We start from the raw sequence: 23,710 nt of genomic DNA on the forward strand, positions 1-23,710 counted from the left end.
GTCTCCCGCGCTTCCCAGACTATAGGTTCGCTAGTTATTGCAATCAGCGGTAATGGAATGTAGATACTTATATCCAGGCGAATCTTTATCACGTATTTCAGGGCACTAGTGCGAAGCGTTGTGACGGGTAGTATCACAGAGTTGTGAGAGACCGCTACATCTGCGACGCTACACACCCCTGATTTCGAAAGACCTGAGAAATTCTGGCCAATGTGTGAATCCCCTTCTTAACTTTTAGCGTGCATGGAAGCCGCAAGTAGCAGCTTTGTGGCACTGGCCAGAGTTACAGGCGGGATCGATGCCGAGGCAGAGAAAGAGCCAGCGGTGGCCAAAATGTATGACATTGCATTCTACTCCCTGTTGAGGTTGCGGACCACGATGCTGCTGATCCTCGACAGCCTTGGCCATTTCTGGGCGTCAAAGCCTAGATCTTGATCATGACCGTTTTCAGCTCTGTCCACGAGTGTAACGATTTCAAAGAGGACTCGCGTCCCTCTCCACTCTGCTTAGTCCCACCAAATGGCAAATCAAATGCCATGGTCGGTGATGTACAATTGACGCCGACCATGCCAGACTCGAGCTGCTTAGCAAATCTCAATGCGCGTGAGATATCTTTGGTGTATACTGACGCATACAGGCCGTACTCGGTATCATTGGCCAGCTTCAGTACCTCTTCTTCGGAGCTGAAAGTGTTTATCACAGCAACGGGACCAAAAACTTCTTCGCGGTTGATTGAAGATGAGTGTCCCGGATTGAGATAGACTGTTGGCTCAATGAAGTAGCCTTGCTCGCCGATTCGTTTGCCGCCAGTAATTGGACTTGCGCCCTCATTTTTGGCAGTCTCGAAGTGTTTCATGATACTTTCGTACTGCATAGCATCTGCCTGCGGTGCATGTGTAGTGTTCGGATCCAACGCATCCCCAGCTTTTCCCATGATCTCCTTGAATTTGGTGACATATGCTTCGACAAACTTTTCGCCGATGGACTCGTGGACGTACACTCGTGAGCTGGCCATGCAGATTTGTCCCGAATTCATGGCAATGGAGAACGCGGCCGCAGCCACCGTTTCTTCAAGGTCAGCATCGGGAAACACAACTAAAGGCGACTTGCCCCCCAGCTCCAGAGTGACGTCTTTCAGATTCGATTCGGCAGCTAATTTTTTGATGATACGCCCAGTTCTCGTGCTCCCAGTGAAGGCCAGCTTCCTAATGCGCATGTGACTGGCTATGGCCGCTCCAGTCACGCGTCCATGGCCGGGCAAGATGTTGAGAACTCCTGGGGGAAACCCTGCCTGAGGAATCAATTTGCCCATATAGAGCGCCGTCAGAGGCGACTTCTCTGATGGTTTTAGGAGAAGAGTGTTCCCAGCTGCCAATGCAGGTCCGACCTTGAGTGACATTGCTACCAAGGGTCCGTTCCAGGGCACAATGGCCCCACAGACACCGTAAGGCTGCACGAAAGTCATATTGACCATTCCTGCCGTTGTCAAGCTCGACTCCCCGTGCACCTCCCTCGCTAATCCTGCAAAGTATTTCAGGATATCCGCCGCCCACTGGACCTCAGGTGGATAGAATGCGGCCACTTTTCCCATGCTGAGGGCTTCGAGTCTGGAAAGTTCTTCTGCGTGTTCAACCAGGAGGTCCGCGAGTCGAATAAGGCATTTGGCCCGCTCGGGGGCATCGAGCGCAGACCATGCCGGAAAAGCAGCGTGAGCGGCATCAACAGCAGAATTCACCAGATCTTCCCCAGCTTGACAAACATTGGCCGTCAGCTCGCCGGTTGACGGACTATGGAGTGCAAAGGTCTCTTTGGCCTCCACGAATTCATTGTTGATGAAGCACCGCGTTTCTATTTTGTGATATCCGTTCGCCATCTTGATGGAGTTGCCGCTGGGATGCAGTTTCGATCTTGCAGAGAAGGTGCTAATAATTTTGTGTTCTTCGTTCACTATGCTGAGTTCACCCAAGACCTTCACAACAAGGACCGAGGTAGAGGCCCACCAATCGCGGATAAGCCTGGGTGAGCGACGAACCTTCGCGGTAAGCCGCGGTCAGAGGCAATTTTGGAAGCCCCGTACTTGACGATCGTTCCACCCAATCAGACAACAGCGAGGTGTAACGCCGAGGTAGTCGGACCATCCCCGGACGCCCACACTCTTTGTTGCCTCAACGAGCGGATAGAGTCAAAGTCATGAGGTGGGTCCACCAGGAGGCCTCTTGGGATGTCGTTGCGACATACCCGGACGAGGTCGAAGCTCTTCAAGTCTCTACAATCGACACCGGTTGCGTGTTCTCTGAAGCAGGATCTCTGGATCTCATTTTATCCTGCATCAGTATTCCATTTTCATCGTCTCGTCATGACAGCCACAATGCGTGCAGCGGTCATCCAAAATCCGGGAAAGGATTTCACCATCGACATCATCGAGAAACCTAAACCTCAGCCTGCTAACGATGAGATTCTCGTTCGTCTTCAAATGACAGGATTATGCCATTCGGATCTCTCATTGATGATGCAGGAGTGGACTGGATTCCGTACGCAGGTGCAAACGGTCGGCCATGAAGGCGCTGGTGTTGTGGAAGCGATAGGCAAAGACGTTACTGGTTGGCATATTGGAGACAAAGCCGGCGTGAAGCCCATCTCATATGTGTGCCACACCTGCGAAAGTTGCATCAAAGGCCGCGAGCAGCATTGTCCGGAAGCACGATTTACCGGCATCACGATGGAGGGTACCTACCAGCAATATATTGCCGTCCCAGCCATATACGCAACGCGAATTCCTGAGGGCGTGGATCTGGATCAAGCAGCGCCAGTGATGTGCTCAGGGACCACCTCTTACGCGGCTCTACGAAAAAGCGGCATCCGCGCAGGGGACTGGGTCGTCGTCTTGGGTGGTGGTGGAGGATTGGGTCATTTTGCCGTGCAAATTGCTAAGGCGATGGGTGCGCGCGTGATCGCTGTGGACTCGGGAGCGGCCAAAAAGGATCTATGCATGTCTTTAGGGGCTTTCGAATTCATTGATATCGCTTCGAGTACGGATCCCGTTGAGCGAACAATGGCAATCACGGGCGGGGGAGCTCATGCAGTCATCGTAGCTTCTGCTCATCCAGCTAGCTATGCCTCAGCTCCGAACTTTTTGCGGATTGGAGGAACCGTGGTCTGTGTCGCCATGCCTCCAACCAACAAAGCCAACGTTGGTGGCGATCCGAATGACCTGATAGCCAAAAACATAACCATCAAGGCCACTATGGTGGGCACACTCGGCGACACCGCAGAAGTTCTGGATCTCTGCGCGCAAGGCTTGGTGAAGCCCGTTGTCACCACATACCCACTTGACCAATTACCCCATGCGATACAGCTTTTGAAAGATGGAAAGGTCGTCGGTAGAGCAGTAGTCGACCTATGGGCATAAGCTATATATGTATGTCGATCAGATGTGTCCTTAAAGGGCACACTCTCAAGCCATCACAACAGCAGAAAACAATGCACATTTCTCAACAGGATGGATATGATATACCATAGTCAGTCGTCAAGAAGGATGTGCTTGGACAGGACCGAGCGTACGAGCTGGGTGGGGAGGCTCAGCCACGATACGGTTTACACCCTGACATGGGAACAGACCCGTTGTCCAATCCAGTTCCTCAAGCTCTCAACATTCACAAGGCTCAGAGTGGCGATCGAGAGGTCAAGTAGCATAAGGATTGGATAATACAATAAGCGTCGAAATTGGTGGGTCGTGGAACAGTTGGCTGCAGGACGCTACTGTAAGTACCTAGTTATAGGGCTAGGCTGGGCAGTCTGGACTTGCTGCCCTAAGCTTTTTCCGATCGCCAATTTTGACCCTCCTAAGCAATTCAATCAATCTGAACTCATCAACTCACCACCGCACTTTGATCGCATAGCACGTCGTGATGTTCAGGCCGACTGCTCCTCTGTCTGGGGGACTGCTATGGTATGTGTTGTCTGCACATGCTTCATTGGTATCTATACTGATCGCCTGCGCAGGAAAATCCCATGGCGGCTTTCCGCACCTCAAAAGGCGCGTCAACGAAAACGATTGCGGCTGGTCGACAAAATTGTCGATACTGTCAGTACAGCGCTACAAAACAACGGTGGGGTGACTGCGAAGGCCGTGGAGAGATGGTATCGGGAAATGCCACGAGAAGAAGAGATGCTTCCAAAGGATAAATATACCATCTTCGACCGCAAGGAGAAGAAGTACAGGAAGGGCATTCACAGTATGTCGTGTGAAGCTGTTGAATTTGGAAATGTGCTGATAACCATCTTCAGAGCTCCCCAAGTGGACAAGAGTGAGCCAGAGAGTGAACCCACCTGGATTTTAGTGGCCGCAATTATGTCAAGCGTCGCATCAAGTCTACACAGCTTTACGCATTGAGACGGTTCTGGGCCAGATTCCGCTCCAAACGTCTCAACAAGCAAAATGTGGAAACGTGGTTTTTAGTACGCATGGCTGGGCCCTCGGTACTGAGAGCGCTTAGAACGACAGCTTCGCGACGACGTGGCATCGACTCCGAGTGGAAGCGAGTATTACACCTTGGGGCCCAAGCACGAACGCAGAGGAAGCGGCATGTCGAAAGCTACATCTGGAATATTTGAGACCGAAAAGGGATCAGTTTCGCACCTCTCATGGGGCATCTTACCATGCGTACCTACAGAGCGTCTGGCAGCCCTGTTGTACATCTACGGAAAGTGTAGAAGTGTGGTCTGGGAGCAAGTGGCCCTTTACGATCGTCTTGCAGGAAGATACGTGTTGGTCTACGAGGAAAATCTACGAGCAGGCACAACTTGACGACGAAGGGCAGGAATGAAGCATCATGAGGCTCTGCTATAAAGCGGCAGGAAGGACTTGGGCCTCTACTAGTATCACAGTCACTGTCCAATGACATCACATCTCTCTTGTATTAGTCCTCGCGCAGTGCTTAGTATCCAATGTCTGAGCAACCACCACAGCATACTCGAGTATTGTCCTCCAAAGCACGCTTCACATTTCGTACTCTTTTTTTGCGCCCTCTCCGTATCCCCGACCTCCCTCATTACCTTTGCCATCTGATAGATGCCCAAAAAGCATCAACAGAAGGCGCTATTGACCAAACCGCAATCGAGCGTTCCCCAGACGCTATCACTAGCCAAATGGTCGACATCCACATATCAGCATGAACCCGCGCGAAGGAGCGTCAACGACCTCATTCGTGAATCTCGTCGTCTTCAATTGAGAAACGAGCCACGAAGTCCTACCGCACAAAATGCTGCGTCCATCCCTCCTTCCTTGAGAGCAGTGCTCGATCTCCCTCCCCCACCGCCACCCGCCCCTCGTTCAGGCGCAAGATCTAGCGGACCGAGTCGATTGCGACGCATCCCAGGCCCGCCGCCTCCTCGGAGCTGGCTTACAGACAGCATATATGCTCCCAAATCTGTCAAGACAACAGCAAATGGACAAGACATTGGTCATCGTATTCAAGTCCGCACAAGCAACCTCCCAGATGGATCGTTCCCTCCTGCTTGTTCCTTGCAACATTTGATCCTCACGAAGATAGCTAGCAACTGGGAATGGCACGCTCAGAACGATGATGATTATCTGGAGTTCCTGCCCACCAACTTGAAAGAAACGCTATTGAGTTACATTGCGGTGTACAATGAGGCACCAAGCAACCCCTTGCGCATTTTGTTCCTGAATGGGAGCACACTTGAAGACCGTGCTGAAGTACGTCGCTTGGACTTGAGTAATGGCCTCGGACTATGGACTACTTCCAGACAGCTTGAAAGAGACCTGCTCGTGAAGCAAGGTCCATCCGAGAAAGTCACGCCTAGTACGGCTGACAAGGTCGACCCCCCTCCCCAGGCGCCCGACAGCTGGGATGCTGCTGATGACAGCGATGATGCGATCGCACCGACCATCATTGCAGGTCCCAGGTACATACACAATTTCCCTAACATCAGGCATTTGTCTCTGGCAATCTCCCCAGCCAATACTAGGGCAGCCTCCTGGGCTTCTCTGCTATCTCTCGCAGCCGAGCTGCGAACACTAACATCTCTGTCGTTGGCACACTGGCCCCAACCGACTTTCACCCCGAACGCGGCGTCTACCAGAGCAGTCATCAACAGCCCAGGAGCCCGGCCAGTAGTGTATGGTGGATCCGACATATACACGGCGTATGATAACGACTGGCGGGAAGCAGCAGGAATCCTGCGGACGCTAAGCAGGTCTTTGTATTGCTTGAAATGGTTGGACTTGACAGGCTGTGGAGACTGGTTCGCAGCATTGGAATGGAGTCCGTCAGACACCGCCTCTTTGGAGAAATACGGCCCTGAGTGGAATGGTGGTTGGAGAGGACTGGAAAGGCTTGTTCTCGAGGTTGGGTGGAAGCCTGTGCCTCCCTTGCTCAGCGAGTCCATGGCAAAGTGTGATGAGTCCTCCTGGAACGTGGAGAACGAGCGAGAGCTGTATCGCTTTAACAAAGAACGACAGAGGTTCGCCCAGGTTCGTGGGACTGCGCAATCAGTCGCACGACATCTGCGCTCCATCCGAAAGAAGCGCGGCGGGAAATGGATCGAAGTCGACTTTGGTGAAGATCTCTCTCCTGAGGCCCAAGCTCTCAAGCCCCGAACGTGGGATTTTTTATGATCATAATGTCGTAAACATCTCATGAACCCGTCACTTGCTAAAGAAATTTGTTATCCGCTGTGTGCCTGCTTCGACTTTCTTTGACGGGCTACTCTTCATGGTCATATCCTTGTTGCTTATTGCACTTCTAGGCTTTTTGGTGGAGCTTTTGACAGGAGATATCGACTTCGGAGGTGGTGATGAAAGCTTGGCTTGCTTCTTTGCTGAGGCTTGGTCGTCTTCCTCATCGTGCGATCGTTTCTGACCTTGGCTCTCTTCTGGCGAGTCTTGCGGGACTGGCAGTGGCGCTTTATTCTCACTTCCGTCGTGGTCGACCGTTGGTCGGTCTTCCTCCGGCTCCTTTGCTATTTTCCCGCCATCAGACATGGCTTTGGGCTTGTTCGCATTGTTGAAGAAGTTGGCAATATTCTTCTTGTTTTCCTTACTGTCGATTGGAACGATGAAGCTGGGTGAATTGTTCCCAACTTTGCCAACTGCGGTATCGACAGGGTAGCATTCGAGTTCACCTTTAAACGGCTTCGGTATAGTCTGCAGTTCTTTGGACCACTTGTTTCTTGTCGGGTCCAACCAGATCTTCATTGCTTCCGTGCCAGGATCCAAGATGACGGGCATGCGATCGTGGAGAAAACTTAATTGCTTGTTTGAATCGGTGGTGATGATCGTGTAGGTGTACAGCTTCTCTTCCGTATCCTCGTACTTGACGCAATCCCACAACCCAGCGAAACACATCAGGTTACCGTCCTTTCTTTTCACAAAGTGTGCAGACTTTTCTTTTCCGCCGGGCTTTTTCAGCCATTCGTAGAATCCCTGCGCGATGACCAGGCAGCGTTTCTTCTGTTTCATGGTGTTCCACATTCCGCGGTTCTCAATGAGAGAGTCGTCGCGACAGTTGATGGTGCGCAGCATGGAGCCATAGTCTGGGGAGCGTTTGGTCCAGAAAGGAATCAAGCCCCATTTCATAACCTTAATCTCATACTTGTAGGCAGTGGACTGGCTGGAGGGAGGTTCGTCTCCTTCTTCGGGTGCTTCGTCTGATGCGTCTTGAGCTGCAGCATCGCTGGCTTCTGGCTCGTCGGCATTTCTTACACCCTGATCGGGAACTTCTGCTCGGTAGACAAGACCGTAGGCGCCGGGAGGGAAGTTGTATGTCTCGCGAGCTTCATCGTCTTCTGGCGCATCATTCACGGGGAGACCCTGTTGTTCGAGGTGGTGTCGCACGAATGAGGCACGCTGTATCACATTGTTAGGTACGCATGGATTCAGCTTGTGTGGGATAACTCACTATGCCTAGCGCGTATCTCCCGCACATTGTTGTACTGAGAACAACGCTTCAAAGCGCCTGGCAAATACGTTGGGTATGGGGCGAAGTCAGATCGTTGGCTGAAGAGTACTAGTAATCGGATGCGGGAAGCGTGGATGACGTCGACGCGAGGCGCGAATCCGGGGAAATTTCTTTGCGCAGTTCATCACTCACCAGTCGATTCGCCGCACTCATAATCTAAACATACCATCCCTTGTTCATCTCAAGCCACTGTTGGATTTCCGTCTCCTATATCAAGCATCATGAAGGGCATATTATCTACTGCCGCATTGATGCGGGGCTCGAAACCGAATCGCACAATTATCTCGAGTGCATCCCGTAACGGCTATCACAGTACATCCGGTGCTCGACCTCAGTTTCGACACCCCCCTTTGAATACCGCCCGAGGCCAGATCAGGACAGCCAAGACGTTCACCAGGCCACCGAATCGATTCGAGAAGATGGTGATCGATGCTCGAGTACAACATCCCATCTTATTTCCTTTTCTATTGATCGGATGCTTCGGTTCAGTCTCAATGCTGATTGTCATGGCATATAATGAATACAAGAAGGACAAGGCCCACACAACGAATTATCCTATGCAAGTTGAAGAGAGACTACGGTTAGCCTTGCACTATACACATGTACAGCCCGACCCGGAGACGTCGGCGAAGTATTTCATGCAGGCGATTCAAAAAGCGGAAGAAGCTGGGATGGACCCGTTCAAGCCTGATGCATTGGGCATCCGGATACGCTTCTCGCAGATGATGGAGAACTTCGGCCACGTCAAGGCTGCTATCGAGATCCTGGATGGCGTCACGAAGGACATAGAACACAAGCTGACAGAGATTGCTGATGAGCCGGTAATTCAAACGACCGCCGCGACCGACCCCGATGCTGTCACTCGAAAGACCTTGCTTAGGGCTGCCATACAGACAAAAGTCAAGGTAGCGTCATTATACGAGAGTGATTACATGCAGGACCGAACCAAGGCCAAGCAAATCCTGTCTGATGCCATTGGGTTGGTTGTCAAGGAAGCCAGAGACCCTCAATTGAATGGCTTTACTGACGACAATGGCGCAGGCCTGACGACAGGCGAGATTGCAGCAATGCTGTCTCAAATGGGTGACTTATATGCCACCACAGGCGAAGAAGCGAATGCTCTACAGGTTTATATGCTCACGTTACAACCACTACGAGCATCATGCAATGGCAGTCGATCCTGCAAAGAGGTCCAGGTTCTCAGTAATATTGCTTCGACCATGGATCTGGCGTTGAAGAAGCCGGACGCCAAAATTAATGGACGACCCGCCACGAAACAGTCACTGGCCGCCGCAAGAAAAGCAGCACTGAAATGGGCCGATCAAGCTATTGAAACGGCTGATGTGGTTCAACCTGAGGAGCGAGACGACATTTGCGAGTTGGCGCTGCTTTCGGCGCAAATGACCCGTGCTGATTTACTCTTGGAGAATGGCGACAAGATTGGATCCCAAAAGGCGTTTTCGAGTCTGCTGCCTACCTTGAGGGAGAAGAATCTTGCCCCTTTGATCGAGGTCGCAGAACAAGGATTGAAGAAAGCGAGCGGCTGAACTTCTCGATAATTGTATTTTTGGCACGCATCTGAGACTATCGACTGAGAGTGAACGAGTTCTTGCTCGCTATTTGCCTCATCGTCACGTCTCTGAGACACACAACGGCTTGTCCCGACAGAGCATTGCTGATCCATATCAAGTCGACCGTCTATGCTGTGGACATGGACCTTGAGGGACTTCTGCAGTGGTCCTGGCTGTGAGGCTTTGCCAACGGTCTCCGCCCAGGCATGGACCTTGGAGAAGCTTGACTAGCGACAAGCTTCTGAACGTTTCTAAAAACATGCATTGAATGACGTCCACAGTCCCAGGGCATACAGCAAGTGCATGGAGTTCAGTGTTGTATAATTGCGGCCTCGAGACTGTGCACCGGCAGGCGCCGCAAAGTGTCTGGAATGACGGCAATACGAAGGTCTGTGTCAAGAAGATGACAAGGCGGAAACCGAGGGTGGTAGCCGTATACCAGCAGAAGTACCACTGAGGGAATATCCAGAAAAAGAATATGCCTCTGGGATTCGGGTGTTTGCCATGTCAATGCTGCAACGTTTGGCCTTGATGCGGCTACAAAGAAGGGAAATAGGGAAGCAAGCCAGTAGGGTAGCTACCCTACTGGCTTGAAGAAACGGACCCACTCTATTGGCCTTGGGGGTCGCAAGCCATCCGCAGGTATCATGGAGCGCACAGACCGGAAAGGGGCAATGACATGAGAGTGTGGACTGTGGAATATGGCTGTCTGGCTGTCTCTGCTCCAAATTCGCATCGGAACAACGTTTCTTCGCGTCCGCTTGGGGTATCCGGATTGGACGCACTAGCGAAACCACTACTGCTCTAACTCAATTTCTTATTGGCTGATATGCCTCTAGACTCTATTTTTTGCTGAGCCTTCTTTTTCCCTTAGTACGGGATGTTACCCTGGTCCCTCACCGTCCTTTTCCTCACTTCTCACTACTCTCCTCTATCCTGCTCACCTCGTCATGCCTTCAGACGTTCAGCCACAGCGCCCACCCATTGTGCAGTGTCTTGCATGAGCTTTGGCCATGCGAGCCAATCCCTCGTCCCTTTGCACGCCACTTTCTGCTGGCTTTGGCTTCTCCATGCTACCACTGTCCAAAACCACCTCAGATGTCATGTCCATTTCCGCTGAACATTCACCGGCACCACGCATCTGAGGAATGCTACACCATCATTTGGATCATGAGGCTGTAAGTCAAATCTCGTATAAGTAGGTAGGTCAAGTTCGTGTATTCATGTCTTTCTTTTCTTCCATCATCAACAACATACAACGAACTACAACACAATCTTTATAGCTTCAGCTCTTATTTCCTTACAACAATCTTTCAATCAACACATTTCATTGCTACAATCACTATAAGTCAACACAAGAACTTCACACAAACACTATCAGCTTTTCAGCCTTGCATAACATAACCAATCAGCCATGCATTCTTCAGTCTCATTCGTCCTCGCGGCTTTGGCCTCAGGAGCCTTTGCTCTCCCTCTTACTGGTGTTACCAGCGACGCGGCTTCCAGCGACGCGGCTTCCACCACTTCCAACTACTGTGGCTTTGGCACCGCTGCTGACGGCTCATGCATTATCCCAACTACTAGCACAACCACAGTGGCTCCTACAACCACCACAACTGTCTCTCACTATTGCGGCTTCGGCACTGCTGCTGACGGATCTTGCAATCCTTCCACAACTACCACCACCGTCCCTACGACTACCACCACTTCCACATACTACTGCGGTTTCGGTACAGCTCTCGATGGCAAATGCAATCCTACCCCGACGACTACCAGCACCTCTACTACCACCACTTCCACCTTCTGGTGCGGCTTCGGCACAGCTCTTGATGGAAAATGCAACCCCACTCCATCTACAACCAGCACTTCGACCACGACTACCAAGCCAGTGACCACCACGACCACCTCGACCACGACCAAGCCAGTGACGACCACAACCACCACATCCGCCTCAACCACGCATTGGTGCGGCTTTGGCACTGCTCTTGATGGAAAGTGCAATCCTACCCCCAGCTCAACCAGCACCTCGACCACCACCACCAAGCCAGTGACCACCACTACCACCACCTCGGCCTCGACCACGCATTGGTGTGGCTTCGGTACCGCTCTTGACGGAAAGTGCAACGCTGCTTCTACCTCCACGAGCACTTCCACCACAACCACCAAGCCAGTCACCACCACCAGCACCACCTCTACCTCTACCACTACATCCGTCTCCCACTGGTGCGGATTCGGCACTGCTGCCAATGGAAAGTGCAACCCTGCTCCCAGCACCACGACCACAACCACCACCAAGCCAGTCACCACCACCACCTCCACCACTTCTACTACAACCACCACTCCCGTCTCTCACTGGTGCGGCTTCGGTACCGGTGCCAACGGCAAATGCAACCCCGCTCCTACCACCACGACCACCACAACAACTGGCTGCCCTACCCCAGTCACAGTAACCGTCACCGCCACCGTCACCCCAACCTGGCCTGCTCACGGCGGTTTCTACTACCGCCCCAGCCAATGCAAGAACTGCCAGATGATCACCTACACTGATGCCGCAAGCTCCATTGTCACCATCGCCGTGCCACCTACACCCTACGCCACTGGATCTGCTTCCACTGTCACCTTCACTCCTTCCGCGGTCTCGGACATCAAGTTCGCCCACCCTACCGGCAAGCACTGGTGAATGGTCAGAGCGGGAGCTGCAGGATAGCAGGTCGGAAAAAGTCTCTTGAGTATTTTTGAGCATAGCATCGTCTGAGCGGTCTACATTCCTTTCTTGAACATCAGCAAGCGGCATAGCGGGATTGATTTTAGTCTTTTTGGAATTGATAGCATAGCGCTTGTACATCATAGAAAAGTTCAGTCACTCATTTGAATCTACACACAAATATCTTACAAAAACATCTCTTCTTTTGAAAATAGTCTGCTCTCAACTCTTCAACGACTTGAAGCTTCCTGACACATTTAGAGGTGACAATGTTCTATGGAAAGTGGAAAAAATGATTACGCTTCCATTTGCGTAGCAGCAACCTCAGTGCTGCGTAGTCGCAGGCCCAAGACTCCTGGTAAACTGAGATCACCACTCATAGTCCTACAATCCTCCTTCAATCTTCATGCTAACCGAGCAGAGGATCTTCTTCAAAGCCCTCTTGGGCATTGCCAGCATAATCCATACTTGCCAACATCATGGCAATATTGCCCAAATCCCTGGGCTGGGCGGCGGTCGCCATCCTCACTCACCACATCACAGCTCTCATGTCGTTGTTAGGCTACCTGCGTTGTATGCTCGTATTCCCATTGCTAGACATTGCAGTCGTCAAAGCGCGCCTAGCATAGTCAACATTCAATCACTGTCACATCGAATGACTTGACGTCTGACTTGAGGACATCAGTAAGACCCCAAAAGGTATTTCGAAAGCCCTAGTGAGCGAGACATGGAGGCTGGAGGTAGTATCTCCTCTTCAAGCGGGGTTCATGGTCCTCGACAACCGGAAGTCTCAAACAGACACTTTCGTGTTGAAAAGGGACCCCGCTGAGAGTGAGAGACGTCTCTCAGCTCGAAATGAGGTGTACTGCAGTCACACTCACAACAGTGACCACGACTAGTAACAACTTGCTAGTGCTAGTACTTGTCGCACCTCCTGTATGCGACCCGCCGCCCGCGTGTCCCTAGCTGCACGCGCCCAAGGTATACGCATTATCGATATCCGCGTCGATAAGCCCGGCCGTAACTGCCATCTGATAGTCCCAGCGCGGGTCGTTGAGACTGCCTGACGTCTTCCACGTCCAAAATACCCAGCCCTGCGCCGTCTTCTCGTAAGACATGACCTGGGCTGCCCACCACTTCTTGTAGAAAGCCTTGTTCGCTTCGACCGTAGGATCCCATCCCGAAGTCCACTGGATATCGTCCGCCACTGAAAGAGACCACTCGCCAACGAAGACGGGCCAGTTGCCAGATCTGCTGTCGTTGCAGGAATAGCTGAGATAAGCGTCCTGGGTCTCGGCGACGCCGGCGTACTTGACGTATTCGTGATCATCGTAGGCGGCAAGCGTCAAATCCGTGAGGTACTGGTCTGGATCGCCAGAGCCCCATTTCTTGTCCATCATCATGATTGACAATTGTGAGTCGGAGGCAACACCCAGTGAGGACTCTTTGTTGCGGATCGTTGACCATGCGGTTGGATAGTATGTCTGAGCGGATCAGTGCACAAACGAAAACAAGATCAGTGGAAGGTGGATTTACCTCTCTCATACTGTCCGCATTTGCAACGGCACTGGGATATGTCGAGGTGTCCCATGTCCGCTCGGGCTCATTGACGATCTCTAACATGCCGACTGTCGTGTAGGCGTCGTTGGTATGCACCTTGTTCGTCATCCACTCTAGCCACGTGTAGGACCGGTTGTAGTTGTAGTCGTCGTAGAAGTCAGGGCTGGGATTGAGTTGGCCCGTGTCGGCATCAGTGACTTGAGCACCCGGAGCACCGTGGAGGTCGATGATGACATAGAGACCGGCATCTTTCGCCCATCCGACGACTTGATCGAGGTATTGCTCGCCGCCTTGGGCGAAATGCTCGCTCGAATCGACGATGCTCTCGAGAAACCAATACCCGACCGGTATTCGGACAGTGTTCAAACCGTAGGAAACCATTTTCTGTGACGAGGTCAGAAAGCGACAGCAAGGCGTGAAGGAAAGCACCATACAGTAAAGTCATCTTGCGTGATCCACGAGTTCCAATGACTCTGGAAGTCGCTATTGGCCTTTGTTTGATTGTTGAGCGATGAAACACAATCGAACTCCGAAGTATCAGTGCAGCCCCAGCCGGCGAAGATATCGTTCGACAGCCAGTTTTCGATGATGAAGAGTGAACCCAGATTGACACCTCGAATAGCATTCTTGTCGTTGCCATAGCTGGTAGGGAGATACCTCTTCTTCAAAAGTCCAGCCTGGTGAAGGCTGCTCCGGTTGAAAAAATCGACTCCATCCTTCGACAGTATTTGTCTATGTTCACCGGGCAGCCAGGCATGCGAGCCTAGAGCGAGGCATCCCACGATACAAGCATAGACATTGAAATGCATGATGTCCAAATGATTCAACGAGCGATTGGAAGATAATGAGTGGCTTGCCGACAAAGCGACAGTGAGTAAGTGAGAGCAGTTATTGGCTTCTCACTGCATTGCGTCTGTTGAACTGTATGCGGCTGTTGACCGTATTAATGGTCGATGCCATGAGCTTTCTGCTCCATTGCGATTAATTGACGTTGCAGGCTACCTAGCCAGGTGTACCATGGTACCTATGTCGATTCTTTCATAATGTGCAGGGTCGATCTTGGGTGGCGTGTTTCGAGATCTAGATTGGCGAGCCTTGCAATTTCATGAGTTGAATACCACCGAGCAGAGTGGTATTATGGTGGTAAGAGCACTGAAATGTTGATGTGGGGGTTGGTGCTTCCTTGTGTGACCCTCTCGAATCAATGATCGCCACCATTAAAAGTCCTTTAATAAGGTCGAGCATGGTCATGGTAACTTACTTCGAGTCGCTGCGCCATTGATGTCCGCAATAAAAGTGTATCCTGTGCAAGACTATTGTGGGGGCTGTGTCTAGACGTGTATCGTCTTTCTCTAGCCAATAACTGAGATAGGGAAAGAGGGTGCGTTGGTCCGCTGAAAAACCCCAGGGATCAAGCATGCAAGGGTTTTGGGGCCAAATTGTTATCGTACCGCGCCCGGTCAATTAAGGGGCTCAAGCCGGGATCACGGAACGCTGCAGTTTCACATCCAGCCCTCACATCCTGGGAAAAAACCATAGAGCTCATGATCAGTCTCCAGCATAAAGTGGGAGCTCATGCCAGTGCTAAAAGTGAGTTCGAGGAGGCTAAGAAGATGCCTAGGTACAATGTGACCACGGGATGAACTTGACTCGCGAGATGCAAAGGGTCATGAAGTCACACAACGTTAATCGGACTCCATTTATGGTCTCGCGAAAAATCGGCCTTAGGGAAAGTCCGAGTCTTTGGCCCCATGCATATATCAGTTTGGATCAGGGAAAAGAAGTGACAGGGTAGGTTCGTACTGCTCATGTTTGAGCATGTCAGCACAATCGAATAGAAGCTTGCATTGGTGGACTGGGACGTGCTTTCGGTTCTTATTGTCTGCACGACTGGCTCGTTTAGTCGTGCATCTCATATGTACGACCAGCATCCGGAGATGGGTATGCAGGCTCTTGTACGCTTCTTATCACTCCTAGCCGCTTATCCACTGAGACACTCCACTGTCCAGAACCTCCATGCATGCCATTGCATGGCTTCTCAACGCTGGCCGCCATCAGGCGTCCTGACGGCAATCCACTTGCTCGAACCCACTTGGTCCTGAGGAATGTCTTTAGGCGACAAGTGACTGGCCCTTTAGTTGCCATGAAGCAATGCTTGCACCAACTTGATAGGCTGTTGTCAAACTTGACGGCTACACCAGAGTACGAGATGGGCGGGCCAGAATCACAACCTTGATTAATAGTTGCGATCCCGCGTCTTGAGGCCTTCCGCTACTGTTGCTGAAGACCATGTCACTTTTTCACTGCCTCGGCAGGCACCTGGCCGGCATAGCGGATCTGTGAGACCATCTGTTCAAGGTCGAGTCCTGGGGCGCCGTTTCATTCTTATTACAGGATCGCCCAAATTCAACTCCAGAATTTCTTGCCCATCTATCCTTGGTACCTGCTTTTTGACCTGTGGCGGACAGTATTCTTCATCAGTCACATATCCGTTTTTCGACGACGTGGTCAACGAATCCCAAAATGCGGTATGATTCGCTTCTCGCCTTGGGTGTCTTGACGGCATCCATGTTGTCGGTCATGTCCTCATCGACCAAGAAGACATGCTATAGCATGAACGGCGAGGTGCTTGACAGTACGTTTTACACACAGTCAAAGTGCCAACGTCAGCTCCGCTAACGTCGCAGGCGTGTATCAGCCGTGTAATCCGGACGCCGAGTTCAGCGCTTGCTGTGAGCTCAATGGTACATCTGGACAGAATGACATGTGCATGGACTCGGGTCTGTGCATGTCGACGTCCGGCTGGTACAGCACCTTTCTCTATTCCAATGGGTGTACCGGTGGGTTGCCCTGTCAAAGAGCTCCAATCCTTCTTCATGCTGATACTTCCAATCGCAGACCCGACTGGCAAGGCCAAAGCTTGCCCCCAGGCATGCTCGTTCATGCCTACCGGATACTCGTACAATGTTCTGCAGTGCAATGCCAACAATGGGTCTTTCTGCTGTCGTGCAGGAGGAGATGAGACCAACTGCTGTAACGACACAGCGAGCTCCTTTCAAGCCGACGTGACCATCGGGCAAATCCTCCTGCCCGGTACTAGTGAAACAGTGAACACGACCTATAGCACCAGTGAGTCGGCTCAAACCATCTCACACCACTCTGCTGACTTGTGGCAGTCATTCAAACCCCGTCGAAGGACAAGACCGCGGTCGTTGGGGGCGTGCTTGGAGCTGTACTTGGAGCCGCACTCATTGCCTCTCTTCTTGCCTTGTGGTACCTAATGCGAAGCCGAAAGTCGCTGAAATACAGCTATATCAGTCTTCAAAATGAAAGGGATACAGCCTTGCAGCAAGGTGCCAGTGAAAAAGCAGCTCTCCAACATCAAATCGAACAACAGCAATTACAGTACCAGCAATACCAGCAACAAGTACAGGCACCAACGTATACCCCTGGTGAAGGGCAATACCAAACATATTTTAACCCCTCGCCAGCACTTCCAATGCAGTCTTACCCGTCAGAAGTCTCTTCGATCCCGAGACCGGTCGAGATGGATGCAATGAGAGGTGCAAGCGAGCTTTCGGATGAGACTGCCTCTCATCAAGTGGAGAGGATCGAGGAAAAACCGAACAAGAAATGATTGAGTAACACTTATTCAGTCGCTTTAGGGAACGATGCCAGGACTTGATCGAACTTTGTAGGAATTTGTGGCCAGCACGGAGTTTGGAGCGTCGAACAAGGCGTCGGGTTGATAGCATCGCTGCAAGACAGTGTGACCATCTTTCTACCTTTCACTCATGTAGGGACTAGGAGAAAGAGACCGACAGTACGCCAGAGTGTTTGTATGATGTCTTGGAGGATGTCCACCTACTCGAAAGTAATCTTCTTCCCTGTAAAAGTGACTTGGGGCTGATCCTGCATCTTGCGCTTTTTCGCAGCTTCCCATGAGGGGTGCAAAGACCCTTGGTCGTCTCTGCGGGTCGGCTTCGACTTCGGTGGTTTCCCGACACTTGGGACCGCGGCGTCAGCACTTTTCTGAGTACCCTTAACATCCCGTGGACGGAAGCGACTCCTCGGATCATCGGATGCCGCTACAGCGCCACGTTTAGCGTCCCAACCATCATTTCGCCTTAGTTGCTCTTTCTGGTTAGCAATGTGATTGGCATGCTTTCCATGCTTCATTTCTGCCAACCTCTGTCGTGCCCTTTGCCCTCGACGATTCTTACGCGGCTTCGGTAGTGGCGGGCCACTGTGGTGGTGGTGGACCTCGGGTTCGTCAGAGTCGGAACCAGAATAGTAACCCCCAAGACTCAAAGACGGTAAGAATGCCGTTGAGGTCACAGGTTTCACAGGCTTGAGGCTTTTTGTGCGCAGTTCGTCTGCGTCAAGAGTAGGACTGGGGCTCGGGCTTGGTGATATGGATGGATTTCGTGCAGCAGCGCGTAGGGAGTCTTTCAGCTGCCCTGCGCCATTTGCCCGGTCCGAAGTAGAATCATCATCCGTTTCGTCGTCCGAAAAGGCCAATCGGTCCTCTGCGTAGTCATCAAGTAGATCGTCCATCTCGGAGTTTGATATTGAGTTTCCACCTATTGAGCCTTCGGCAGAGAATCCATCGAACACATCTTCGTCTCCCAAGCTTCCACTTTTTCGCGAGTGTTCAAGATTGGAGGCCTCCTTTTTGACCGGTTTACCGGAATCGGCTTGTGGTATGCGCAGTACTTGGTAGATGTTTTTCATGACTCCTGGCATCACTTGCTTGACCGGAGCAGAATTGAACAGCCTTCCTATGACATTCCCTTCAGCAACAGATTTGGGTGCCTCAAGTTTGGGATCTGGGCCGTAGACTTGGATGAAAGCCGGATGTTCTCTGATTCGTTTTGCTTTGATCAAATGTTTGACGAGGGAAGTCCTGGCTGTCCGACCAACGCTCATTTGCTTTAGAACAATCACCTCTTCTCGCAATCGCAATAATGTGTGAGGCTCATCATTGGCGGCTTTCTGGCGCCGCCCCAATTTTTGTCTTTCGAAGCCACGAGCAAGTTTCAAGGCGGCATGGAGGCTTTTGATGCCGTGGGTGAGTTGGGCCTTCAGGCGTTGAACTTCCATTCGGAATGCCTTCTCCTCGGCAGGGACATCGCTGTCACTTTCCTCGCCTCCGCGCTTTCTCTTCGACATGATTCACTGTTTCTCGTTGACAGTTCAACTGCATACGAAACGGAGCGCAAAAGTCGAGAACTTTCACTCTATCATCAAGTACTAGTAGGCGAGGCAAAGAGGTCTTGGCATTGATTCTTCAGAAAAACGCGCTAATGCAAAATCGGAATCGTGTTGTTTTCTCAGAAGGCAAGTGGCCCGAGGCAGCCCCTTCTCCTTCTCCTCTTCCTCCTCCAAGCTCAAACCTCCTTATAGCCTGTTGCAGGAAAAACAATACACGGGCAAAGGTCTGCAGGATCGTCTAGCCGTTGACTCGCTGAGACTAAATCAGAAGACACGCGAGCCTGCGAAAGCCGTTTAGCTCCGGTCGATCTATGCAACCTCATTGGCAGTGCTAGCCGCGCTACTTGAGGCTGAGAGCTGAGCACAGCTTCAGATATCCAGGCAGCCGTCTGCCTTTCTCAAACCAGTCCAGACTATTTCAACCAGAGTCTCCGCTCGAGCACTGTCGCAGTATTCTAGTCCTGTGCTCTTTTCGCTTTCACCTGGCCTCTCTCTTGGTGGTTATCTGCAGCACATATTCGAGCTTACAACATCAATCTCCGCCCGAGCTTACGCCATGGCGCTTACAATCCCCAAAATCTTACTGATTCTCTTGTCCATCGCTGGATTTTGGACGCTTTGGGCGTTCCCCTACCAGAATGGACTCCTCAAAATCTTGAGTCAGCAAAGTGAGCCAGGCGCCGTCATCCCAGGCCCTACCGCGGCTCCAATGAAGCAAACGTACACTGGCATCGGTCCCGTGGACAAGCAATTGACGGTACTGGTCAGTTTCTTTTATACGGCAATTGATGGGAACCGAGCGGACGTGTCGCTCTCTTTTCTTTACCTTGGCGGCCAAGTCCTTGCAGCCTGGGTTCTGATAACCATTGAGAGTCTGAGGAAAGGAAATCAAGGCAAATTCATTCTCACCGCGTAAGCCAGCTTCGTTCATTGTAGTTGCCAAGGACTTACTAACGTTGAGCAGTACCACCTTATTCGGTGTCGGCGTGGCCATCGTCGGCTATGCTTGTGTAGCCCCATTATGGTTCGCACTTCACCTTTGGCTCTCACCGACGGTGAAGGATCCGAAAGACTATCAACTGATTGTTGATGTGCCTGTTAAGCTCGCCATTGCTCCGATCAGCATCCTCCTTGGATTTGGGCTGCCATCTCTCCTCATGTGTCTGCCCGCTCCGACCACTGTATCATTTGGGACCAAGCAGACATGGACTGGCATCCAGCAGGGATGGGCCATTTGGATTGGGCTTGCCCAATTCGCCTTGACTGTTGTCGCGTTATCTTTGGACCAGAGAGCATCGATACTCACTGAGGCGGACAAGAGAGCTAAGACCATCAAATATCTGCGCCGAGCATATGCTTTTGCAATCATGTGTTCTGCCGGCTCACACTTGGCTGCATGGAGTTTGTCACTTCTAGCATATGCTTTTCCGGTTCTGTTCAGCTCGACCTATCTGCCACAGCTGCAACCGACACGTATTTTCGTGCCCGAGGTGCCATTTGGGTCACACAAGGTATCCACTCTTGCAGATGGTGCTCTTCCGTTTCTGCAGTGGGACATCGTGGTAGGTGTCACCGCGACGCTGCTTTGGGGTCTGACCCTGCGTGTGGCTGCCAAGCATGAACAGACATCGCCATTCCAGATCCTTGCTGTGGCGGCCAAGCTCGGCATAGTCGCTATTGCTCTAGGTCCTTGTGCGGCCGCTGCTGTGGCACTCTGGATTCGTGACGAGCTGGTTTTCAAGAAACAACGGACCAGCTGATTGGTGTCTCTGGTCCTTTCGATACCCTCGAAGAGACGAGACATAACAGACACTGGCACACCGACTTCTCTGCACTGGAACAAGGACACTAGGGTGCGGGTCAAGTATCGACGCGAAGTAAATGTGGAATGAAAGATGGATGTTGTGTGCACCATACAGAATGGACAGCTTGATTCAGATTGGCTGGTATCGAGGATGATTTGGAGGTTAGCATGGGTTCGGATTTTATCAAAAGTACATGTAAGAAGAAACTGGAGGGACCGCATATGGAGTTTGCCAGTCTTATATGCGCGGAATGACTATACCCCAGATCTGCGAAGTTTAGCGTGACAGGGACCTAGCAAAGTAAGTAGGTCCGTAGTCCGTAGTTCACTGATTGTTATTCGCGCGTTCTGAATTGATCGCCGTGGAGACCAACGATAAGTACTACGTGTAGACAGATGATGGCTTGTCGCAGCCTTGTGTGGTCTGTGCGTCGCTGTTGCTAGCCGAGTTCCAGTTTCTTGTTCGGACATGCCGTGCAATGTGACAATGCTATTTACTGGTAGACGGCGACCTGCAGCAGATTTGTGAACCTTGGAACTTACTTATTGTCTTCCAGCTTACGGAGTGCGTCACGACTAAATTTAATCATGGCTTCATGCGGATGACCAGACCCAACGGGCCATGTTCCGCTCGGGCGGGCTGATTAGCCACTGTAACCACCGGTGAGCACCTAAACTGCCCTCGCCCCTTCACCCAGGCATATCTTCAAAAGGGTCCCCTTGTTATGATGCTTTTTATTAGACGCCTTACTCCTTCCTCATACAGGAATCCATGCTTTTTGGTTCCCGTTCTACACGACTCGTGGCTGGCTTTTGGGAAAAGGCAGTCGAAACGCGAACAGCACTTTGACCCCTCTCTCTCTCACTACTTAACACTCTCTTCATCGATCCTTCTCGTTTCTTTGGTGATCTACCCTTACACTTTCAGTTGTGTCAACCGGTCGCTGTCCGGTGATAGTCACCTGACACATTCAATCTACACTATGCACTTTTCCTTCGGAGTTGTGGTGGCAGCATTTGTGTCTTCTTGTCTCGCTTCACCAGGTTATCTCAGACTTGATGTTCACAGGAGTTCTTCCAGCGAAAGGCTGATCAGAAGATCTGACGATGTCGATGCCACCCTCAATCAAAACACAAACAAACTCGAGTACCTAATTAACATCACCGTAGGAACCCCTCCGCAAAACCTGGCCGTCACCCTTGATACCGGTTCCTCCGATCTTTGGGTCCCCGCATCCTCGAGCAGTCTCTGCAAGAAAGGCAAATGCGACGAAGGCAGCTTCGATTCGTCCAAGTCGAGCACCTATACTGTCGTCGAACAGGGTGGCTTCAACATCGTAAGACAAAATCATAATTTTATTTGCCATCCGAAATGTAGGAGAGTCAGTCGCTAACACGGATCTTGTACAGACTTATGCAGCAGTCGGAGACAGTGATGCTGGTGATTGGGCTACAGACACCATCACCGTAGGAGGATCCGCCCAAATCAAGCAACAGCAGATCGGAGTAGCATCCTCGCTTGTGGATCAGCATGGTGTCATGGGCGTGGGTTATGATACGAATGAAGCAGCAAACGACGAGCCAAACGGCGTTTACCAGTCTGTCATGGACAACATGGTATCGGACAACATCATCGCTCGAAAAGCTTACAGCCTGTACTTGAATGACCTCCGGTCCACCCAGGGCGCCATCATCTTTGGTGGAGTTGACACGACCAAATACACGGGTGACCTTGTTGCTCTACCTCTGCAGGTAAGCTCAAAGCCATGTCGGTTTCCCATCGGCAAAGATGCTAATTGGGCTAGGCTGGACAAACAGGCAATGTTTCAGAATTCTATGTGACCCTTACTGGTGTCTCTTATACTGATCATACCGGCAAAACAACACAATTGTCACCAGACGGCTACGCTCAAGCCGTCCTGCTCGACTCCGGCACGAGCCAAACTTACCTTGACGACGACACATTTGCAGCGATTGCTAATGGATTTGGAGCAGTTAACGATGGACAGGGCGACTTCCTGGTCCCTTGTGACTTCACCAATGTCAATGGGACTGTCAACTATGCCTTTGGCGGCGATGGCGGACCCACCGTTAGTGTCCCTGTATCACAGGTCATTGGGGGAAAAGCCTTCTCGTCGGAAAACTTCGACGATGCCTCCGGTGGCTGCGCCCTGGGGTTTGGGCCTCCGATTGACGGCATTGCAATCCTGGGAGACACATTCCTCAGAAGTGCGTATGCTGTTTATGACATGGACAACAATGTTGCTGCTCTGGCTCAAGCAGCGGAGAATCAGACCTCTACGAGCAGCATCGAGGTCATCTCATCTGGCACGACCCTCCCAGGAGCCACGTTTACCGCTTCGGCTACGGGGACGCAATTGGGAGGAGCTGCGGCGACGTCGTCGCCGGCTGTTCCAACCGTGAGCCTGTCAGGCACCACGATGATTTTGGCAGGAACACCGACGTTCAACCTGGGCGTATCGCAAGTGACCAGCTACAGCCCTTCCACGATAACCAAAACCGCAACATCCTCAGGAGGAGCAGTAAGTGGAGCAGCACCAACGGCCGCTCTGCTGGGCATGGGGTTGGTTGCTGGTATTCATATGGCCATGTGAAGATGAGGTGCTCAATACTCGCGTCCGGCAGTCGACGGAGACTTCAAAAGTTGAATGGCATAAACAAATCGTACTCCACGAAGATGGTGTGCGGAAGGTTAGGGAGGTCTACGTGTACGCCGCCCTTTCGCGGCGCGTGCTATCTAGTATTTAGTATGGAGCATTGCTTGTCCTGTTCAAGCTACTACCACTTCTCGTGTTGTTACACCTGATGGTCTCTGGCACTCTCTGATATACTTGATTTCTCTTAATTTCCACCG

At 51.6% G+C, this 23,710-nt stretch overlaps 12 protein-coding genes across 12 annotated transcripts; 8 read left to right on the forward strand and 4 right to left on the reverse strand.

Annotated features, from left to right (window-relative positions):
* Positions 1 to 199: 199 nt before the first annotated feature.
* Positions 200 to 2,009, reverse strand: EDD37DRAFT_379103 (aldehyde dehydrogenase). The gene has a single exon (XM_062812064.1). It carries the CDS (start codon positions 1,871 to 1,873, stop codon positions 425 to 427), a length of 1,449 nt encoding a protein of 482 aa, XP_062671039.1. The 5' UTR covers positions 1,874 to 2,009; the 3' UTR covers positions 200 to 424.
* Positions 2,010 to 2,176: 167 nt separating this feature from the next.
* On the forward strand, positions 2,177 to 3,571 carry EDD37DRAFT_628980 (chaperonin 10-like protein). Its single transcript, XM_062816474.1, has one exon. The coding sequence runs from the start codon at positions 2,222 to 2,224 to the stop codon at positions 3,407 to 3,409; it is 1,188 nt and encodes a 395-aa protein (XP_062671040.1). The 5' UTR covers positions 2,177 to 2,221; the 3' UTR covers positions 3,410 to 3,571.
* Positions 3,572 to 3,908: 337 nt separating this feature from the next.
* On the forward strand, positions 3,909 to 4,340 carry EDD37DRAFT_563781 (mitochondrial ribosomal protein L31-domain-containing protein; the record flags this gene model as incomplete). The annotated part of the gene is made up of 3 exons (XM_062813975.1): positions 3,909 to 3,949; positions 4,003 to 4,235; positions 4,288 to 4,340. The coding sequence occupies 3 exons, from the start codon at positions 3,909 to 3,911 to the stop codon at positions 4,338 to 4,340; spliced, it is 327 nt and encodes a 108-aa protein (XP_062671041.1).
* A 609-nt stretch (positions 4,341 to 4,949) lies between these two features.
* Positions 4,950 to 6,655, forward strand: EDD37DRAFT_379108 (uncharacterized protein). Its single transcript, XM_062812065.1, has one exon. It carries the CDS (start codon positions 5,072 to 5,074, stop codon positions 6,638 to 6,640), a length of 1,569 nt encoding a protein of 522 aa, XP_062671042.1. The 5' UTR covers positions 4,950 to 5,071; the 3' UTR covers positions 6,641 to 6,655.
* EDD37DRAFT_379175 (uncharacterized protein) lies at positions 6,656 to 8,081 on the reverse strand. Its single transcript, XM_062812066.1, has 2 exons — positions 7,923 to 8,081; positions 6,656 to 7,870 (listed from the first exon to the last, which is right to left on the reverse strand). The coding sequence occupies exons 1-2, from the start codon at positions 7,947 to 7,949 to the stop codon at positions 6,671 to 6,673; spliced, it is 1,227 nt and encodes a 408-aa protein (XP_062671043.1). The 5' UTR covers positions 7,950 to 8,081; the 3' UTR covers positions 6,656 to 6,670.
* A 152-nt stretch (positions 8,082 to 8,233) lies between these two features.
* EDD37DRAFT_562706 (uncharacterized protein) lies at positions 8,234 to 9,529 on the forward strand (the record flags this gene model as incomplete). The annotated part of the gene is made up of 1 exon (XM_062813929.1): positions 8,234 to 9,529. One exon carries the CDS (start codon positions 8,234 to 8,236, stop codon positions 9,527 to 9,529), a length of 1,296 nt encoding a protein of 431 aa, XP_062671044.1.
* A 1,140-nt stretch (positions 9,530 to 10,669) lies between these two features.
* EDD37DRAFT_628988 (uncharacterized protein) lies at positions 10,670 to 12,451 on the forward strand. The gene is made up of 2 exons (XM_062816475.1): positions 10,670 to 11,743; positions 11,873 to 12,451. The coding sequence occupies exons 1-2, from the start codon at positions 10,968 to 10,970 to the stop codon at positions 12,231 to 12,233; spliced, it is 1,137 nt and encodes a 378-aa protein (XP_062671045.1). The 5' UTR covers positions 10,670 to 10,967; the 3' UTR covers positions 12,234 to 12,451.
* Positions 12,452 to 13,219: 768 nt separating this feature from the next.
* Positions 13,220 to 14,626, reverse strand: EDD37DRAFT_608614 (putative endo-beta-1,6-glucanase; the record flags this gene model as incomplete). The annotated part of the gene is made up of 3 exons (XM_062815067.1): positions 13,220 to 13,741; positions 13,794 to 14,201; positions 14,252 to 14,626. 3 exons carry the CDS (start codon positions 14,624 to 14,626, stop codon positions 13,220 to 13,222), a joined length of 1,305 nt encoding a protein of 434 aa, XP_062671046.1.
* A 1,571-nt stretch (positions 14,627 to 16,197) lies between these two features.
* EDD37DRAFT_379434 (uncharacterized protein) lies at positions 16,198 to 17,529 on the forward strand. Its single transcript, XM_062812068.1, has 5 exons — positions 16,198 to 16,452; positions 16,505 to 16,657; positions 16,716 to 16,946; positions 16,994 to 17,244; positions 17,309 to 17,529. Exons 1-5 carry the CDS (start codon positions 16,341 to 16,343, stop codon positions 17,375 to 17,377), a joined length of 816 nt encoding a protein of 271 aa, XP_062671047.1. The 5' UTR covers positions 16,198 to 16,340; the 3' UTR covers positions 17,378 to 17,529.
* On the reverse strand, positions 17,390 to 19,071 carry EDD37DRAFT_379205 (Bud-site selection protein). Its single transcript, XM_062812067.1, has one exon. The coding sequence runs from the start codon at positions 18,987 to 18,989 to the stop codon at positions 17,682 to 17,684; it is 1,308 nt and encodes a 435-aa protein (XP_062671048.1). The 5' UTR covers positions 18,990 to 19,071; the 3' UTR covers positions 17,390 to 17,681.
* A 152-nt stretch (positions 19,072 to 19,223) lies between these two features.
* Positions 19,224 to 21,218, forward strand: EDD37DRAFT_665242 (uncharacterized protein). The gene is made up of 2 exons (XM_062819240.1): positions 19,224 to 19,943; positions 19,996 to 21,218. The coding sequence occupies exons 1-2, from the start codon at positions 19,588 to 19,590 to the stop codon at positions 20,789 to 20,791; spliced, it is 1,152 nt and encodes a 383-aa protein (XP_062671049.1). The 5' UTR covers positions 19,224 to 19,587; the 3' UTR covers positions 20,792 to 21,218.
* A 106-nt stretch (positions 21,219 to 21,324) lies between these two features.
* On the forward strand, positions 21,325 to 23,708 carry EDD37DRAFT_628998 (aspartic-type endopeptidase). The gene is made up of 3 exons (XM_062816476.1): positions 21,325 to 22,172; positions 22,246 to 22,587; positions 22,641 to 23,708. The coding sequence occupies exons 1-3, from the start codon at positions 21,561 to 21,563 to the stop codon at positions 23,448 to 23,450; spliced, it is 1,764 nt and encodes a 587-aa protein (XP_062671050.1). The 5' UTR covers positions 21,325 to 21,560; the 3' UTR covers positions 23,451 to 23,708.
* The last annotated feature ends 2 nt before the right edge of the window (positions 23,709 to 23,710 follow it).

This window comes from Exophiala viscosa (genome assembly GCF_022695815.1).
Source record: "Exophiala viscosa unplaced genomic scaffold EDD37scaffold_4, whole genome shotgun sequence".
NCBI lineage: Eukaryota > Fungi > Ascomycota > Eurotiomycetes > Chaetothyriales > Herpotrichiellaceae > Exophiala > Exophiala viscosa.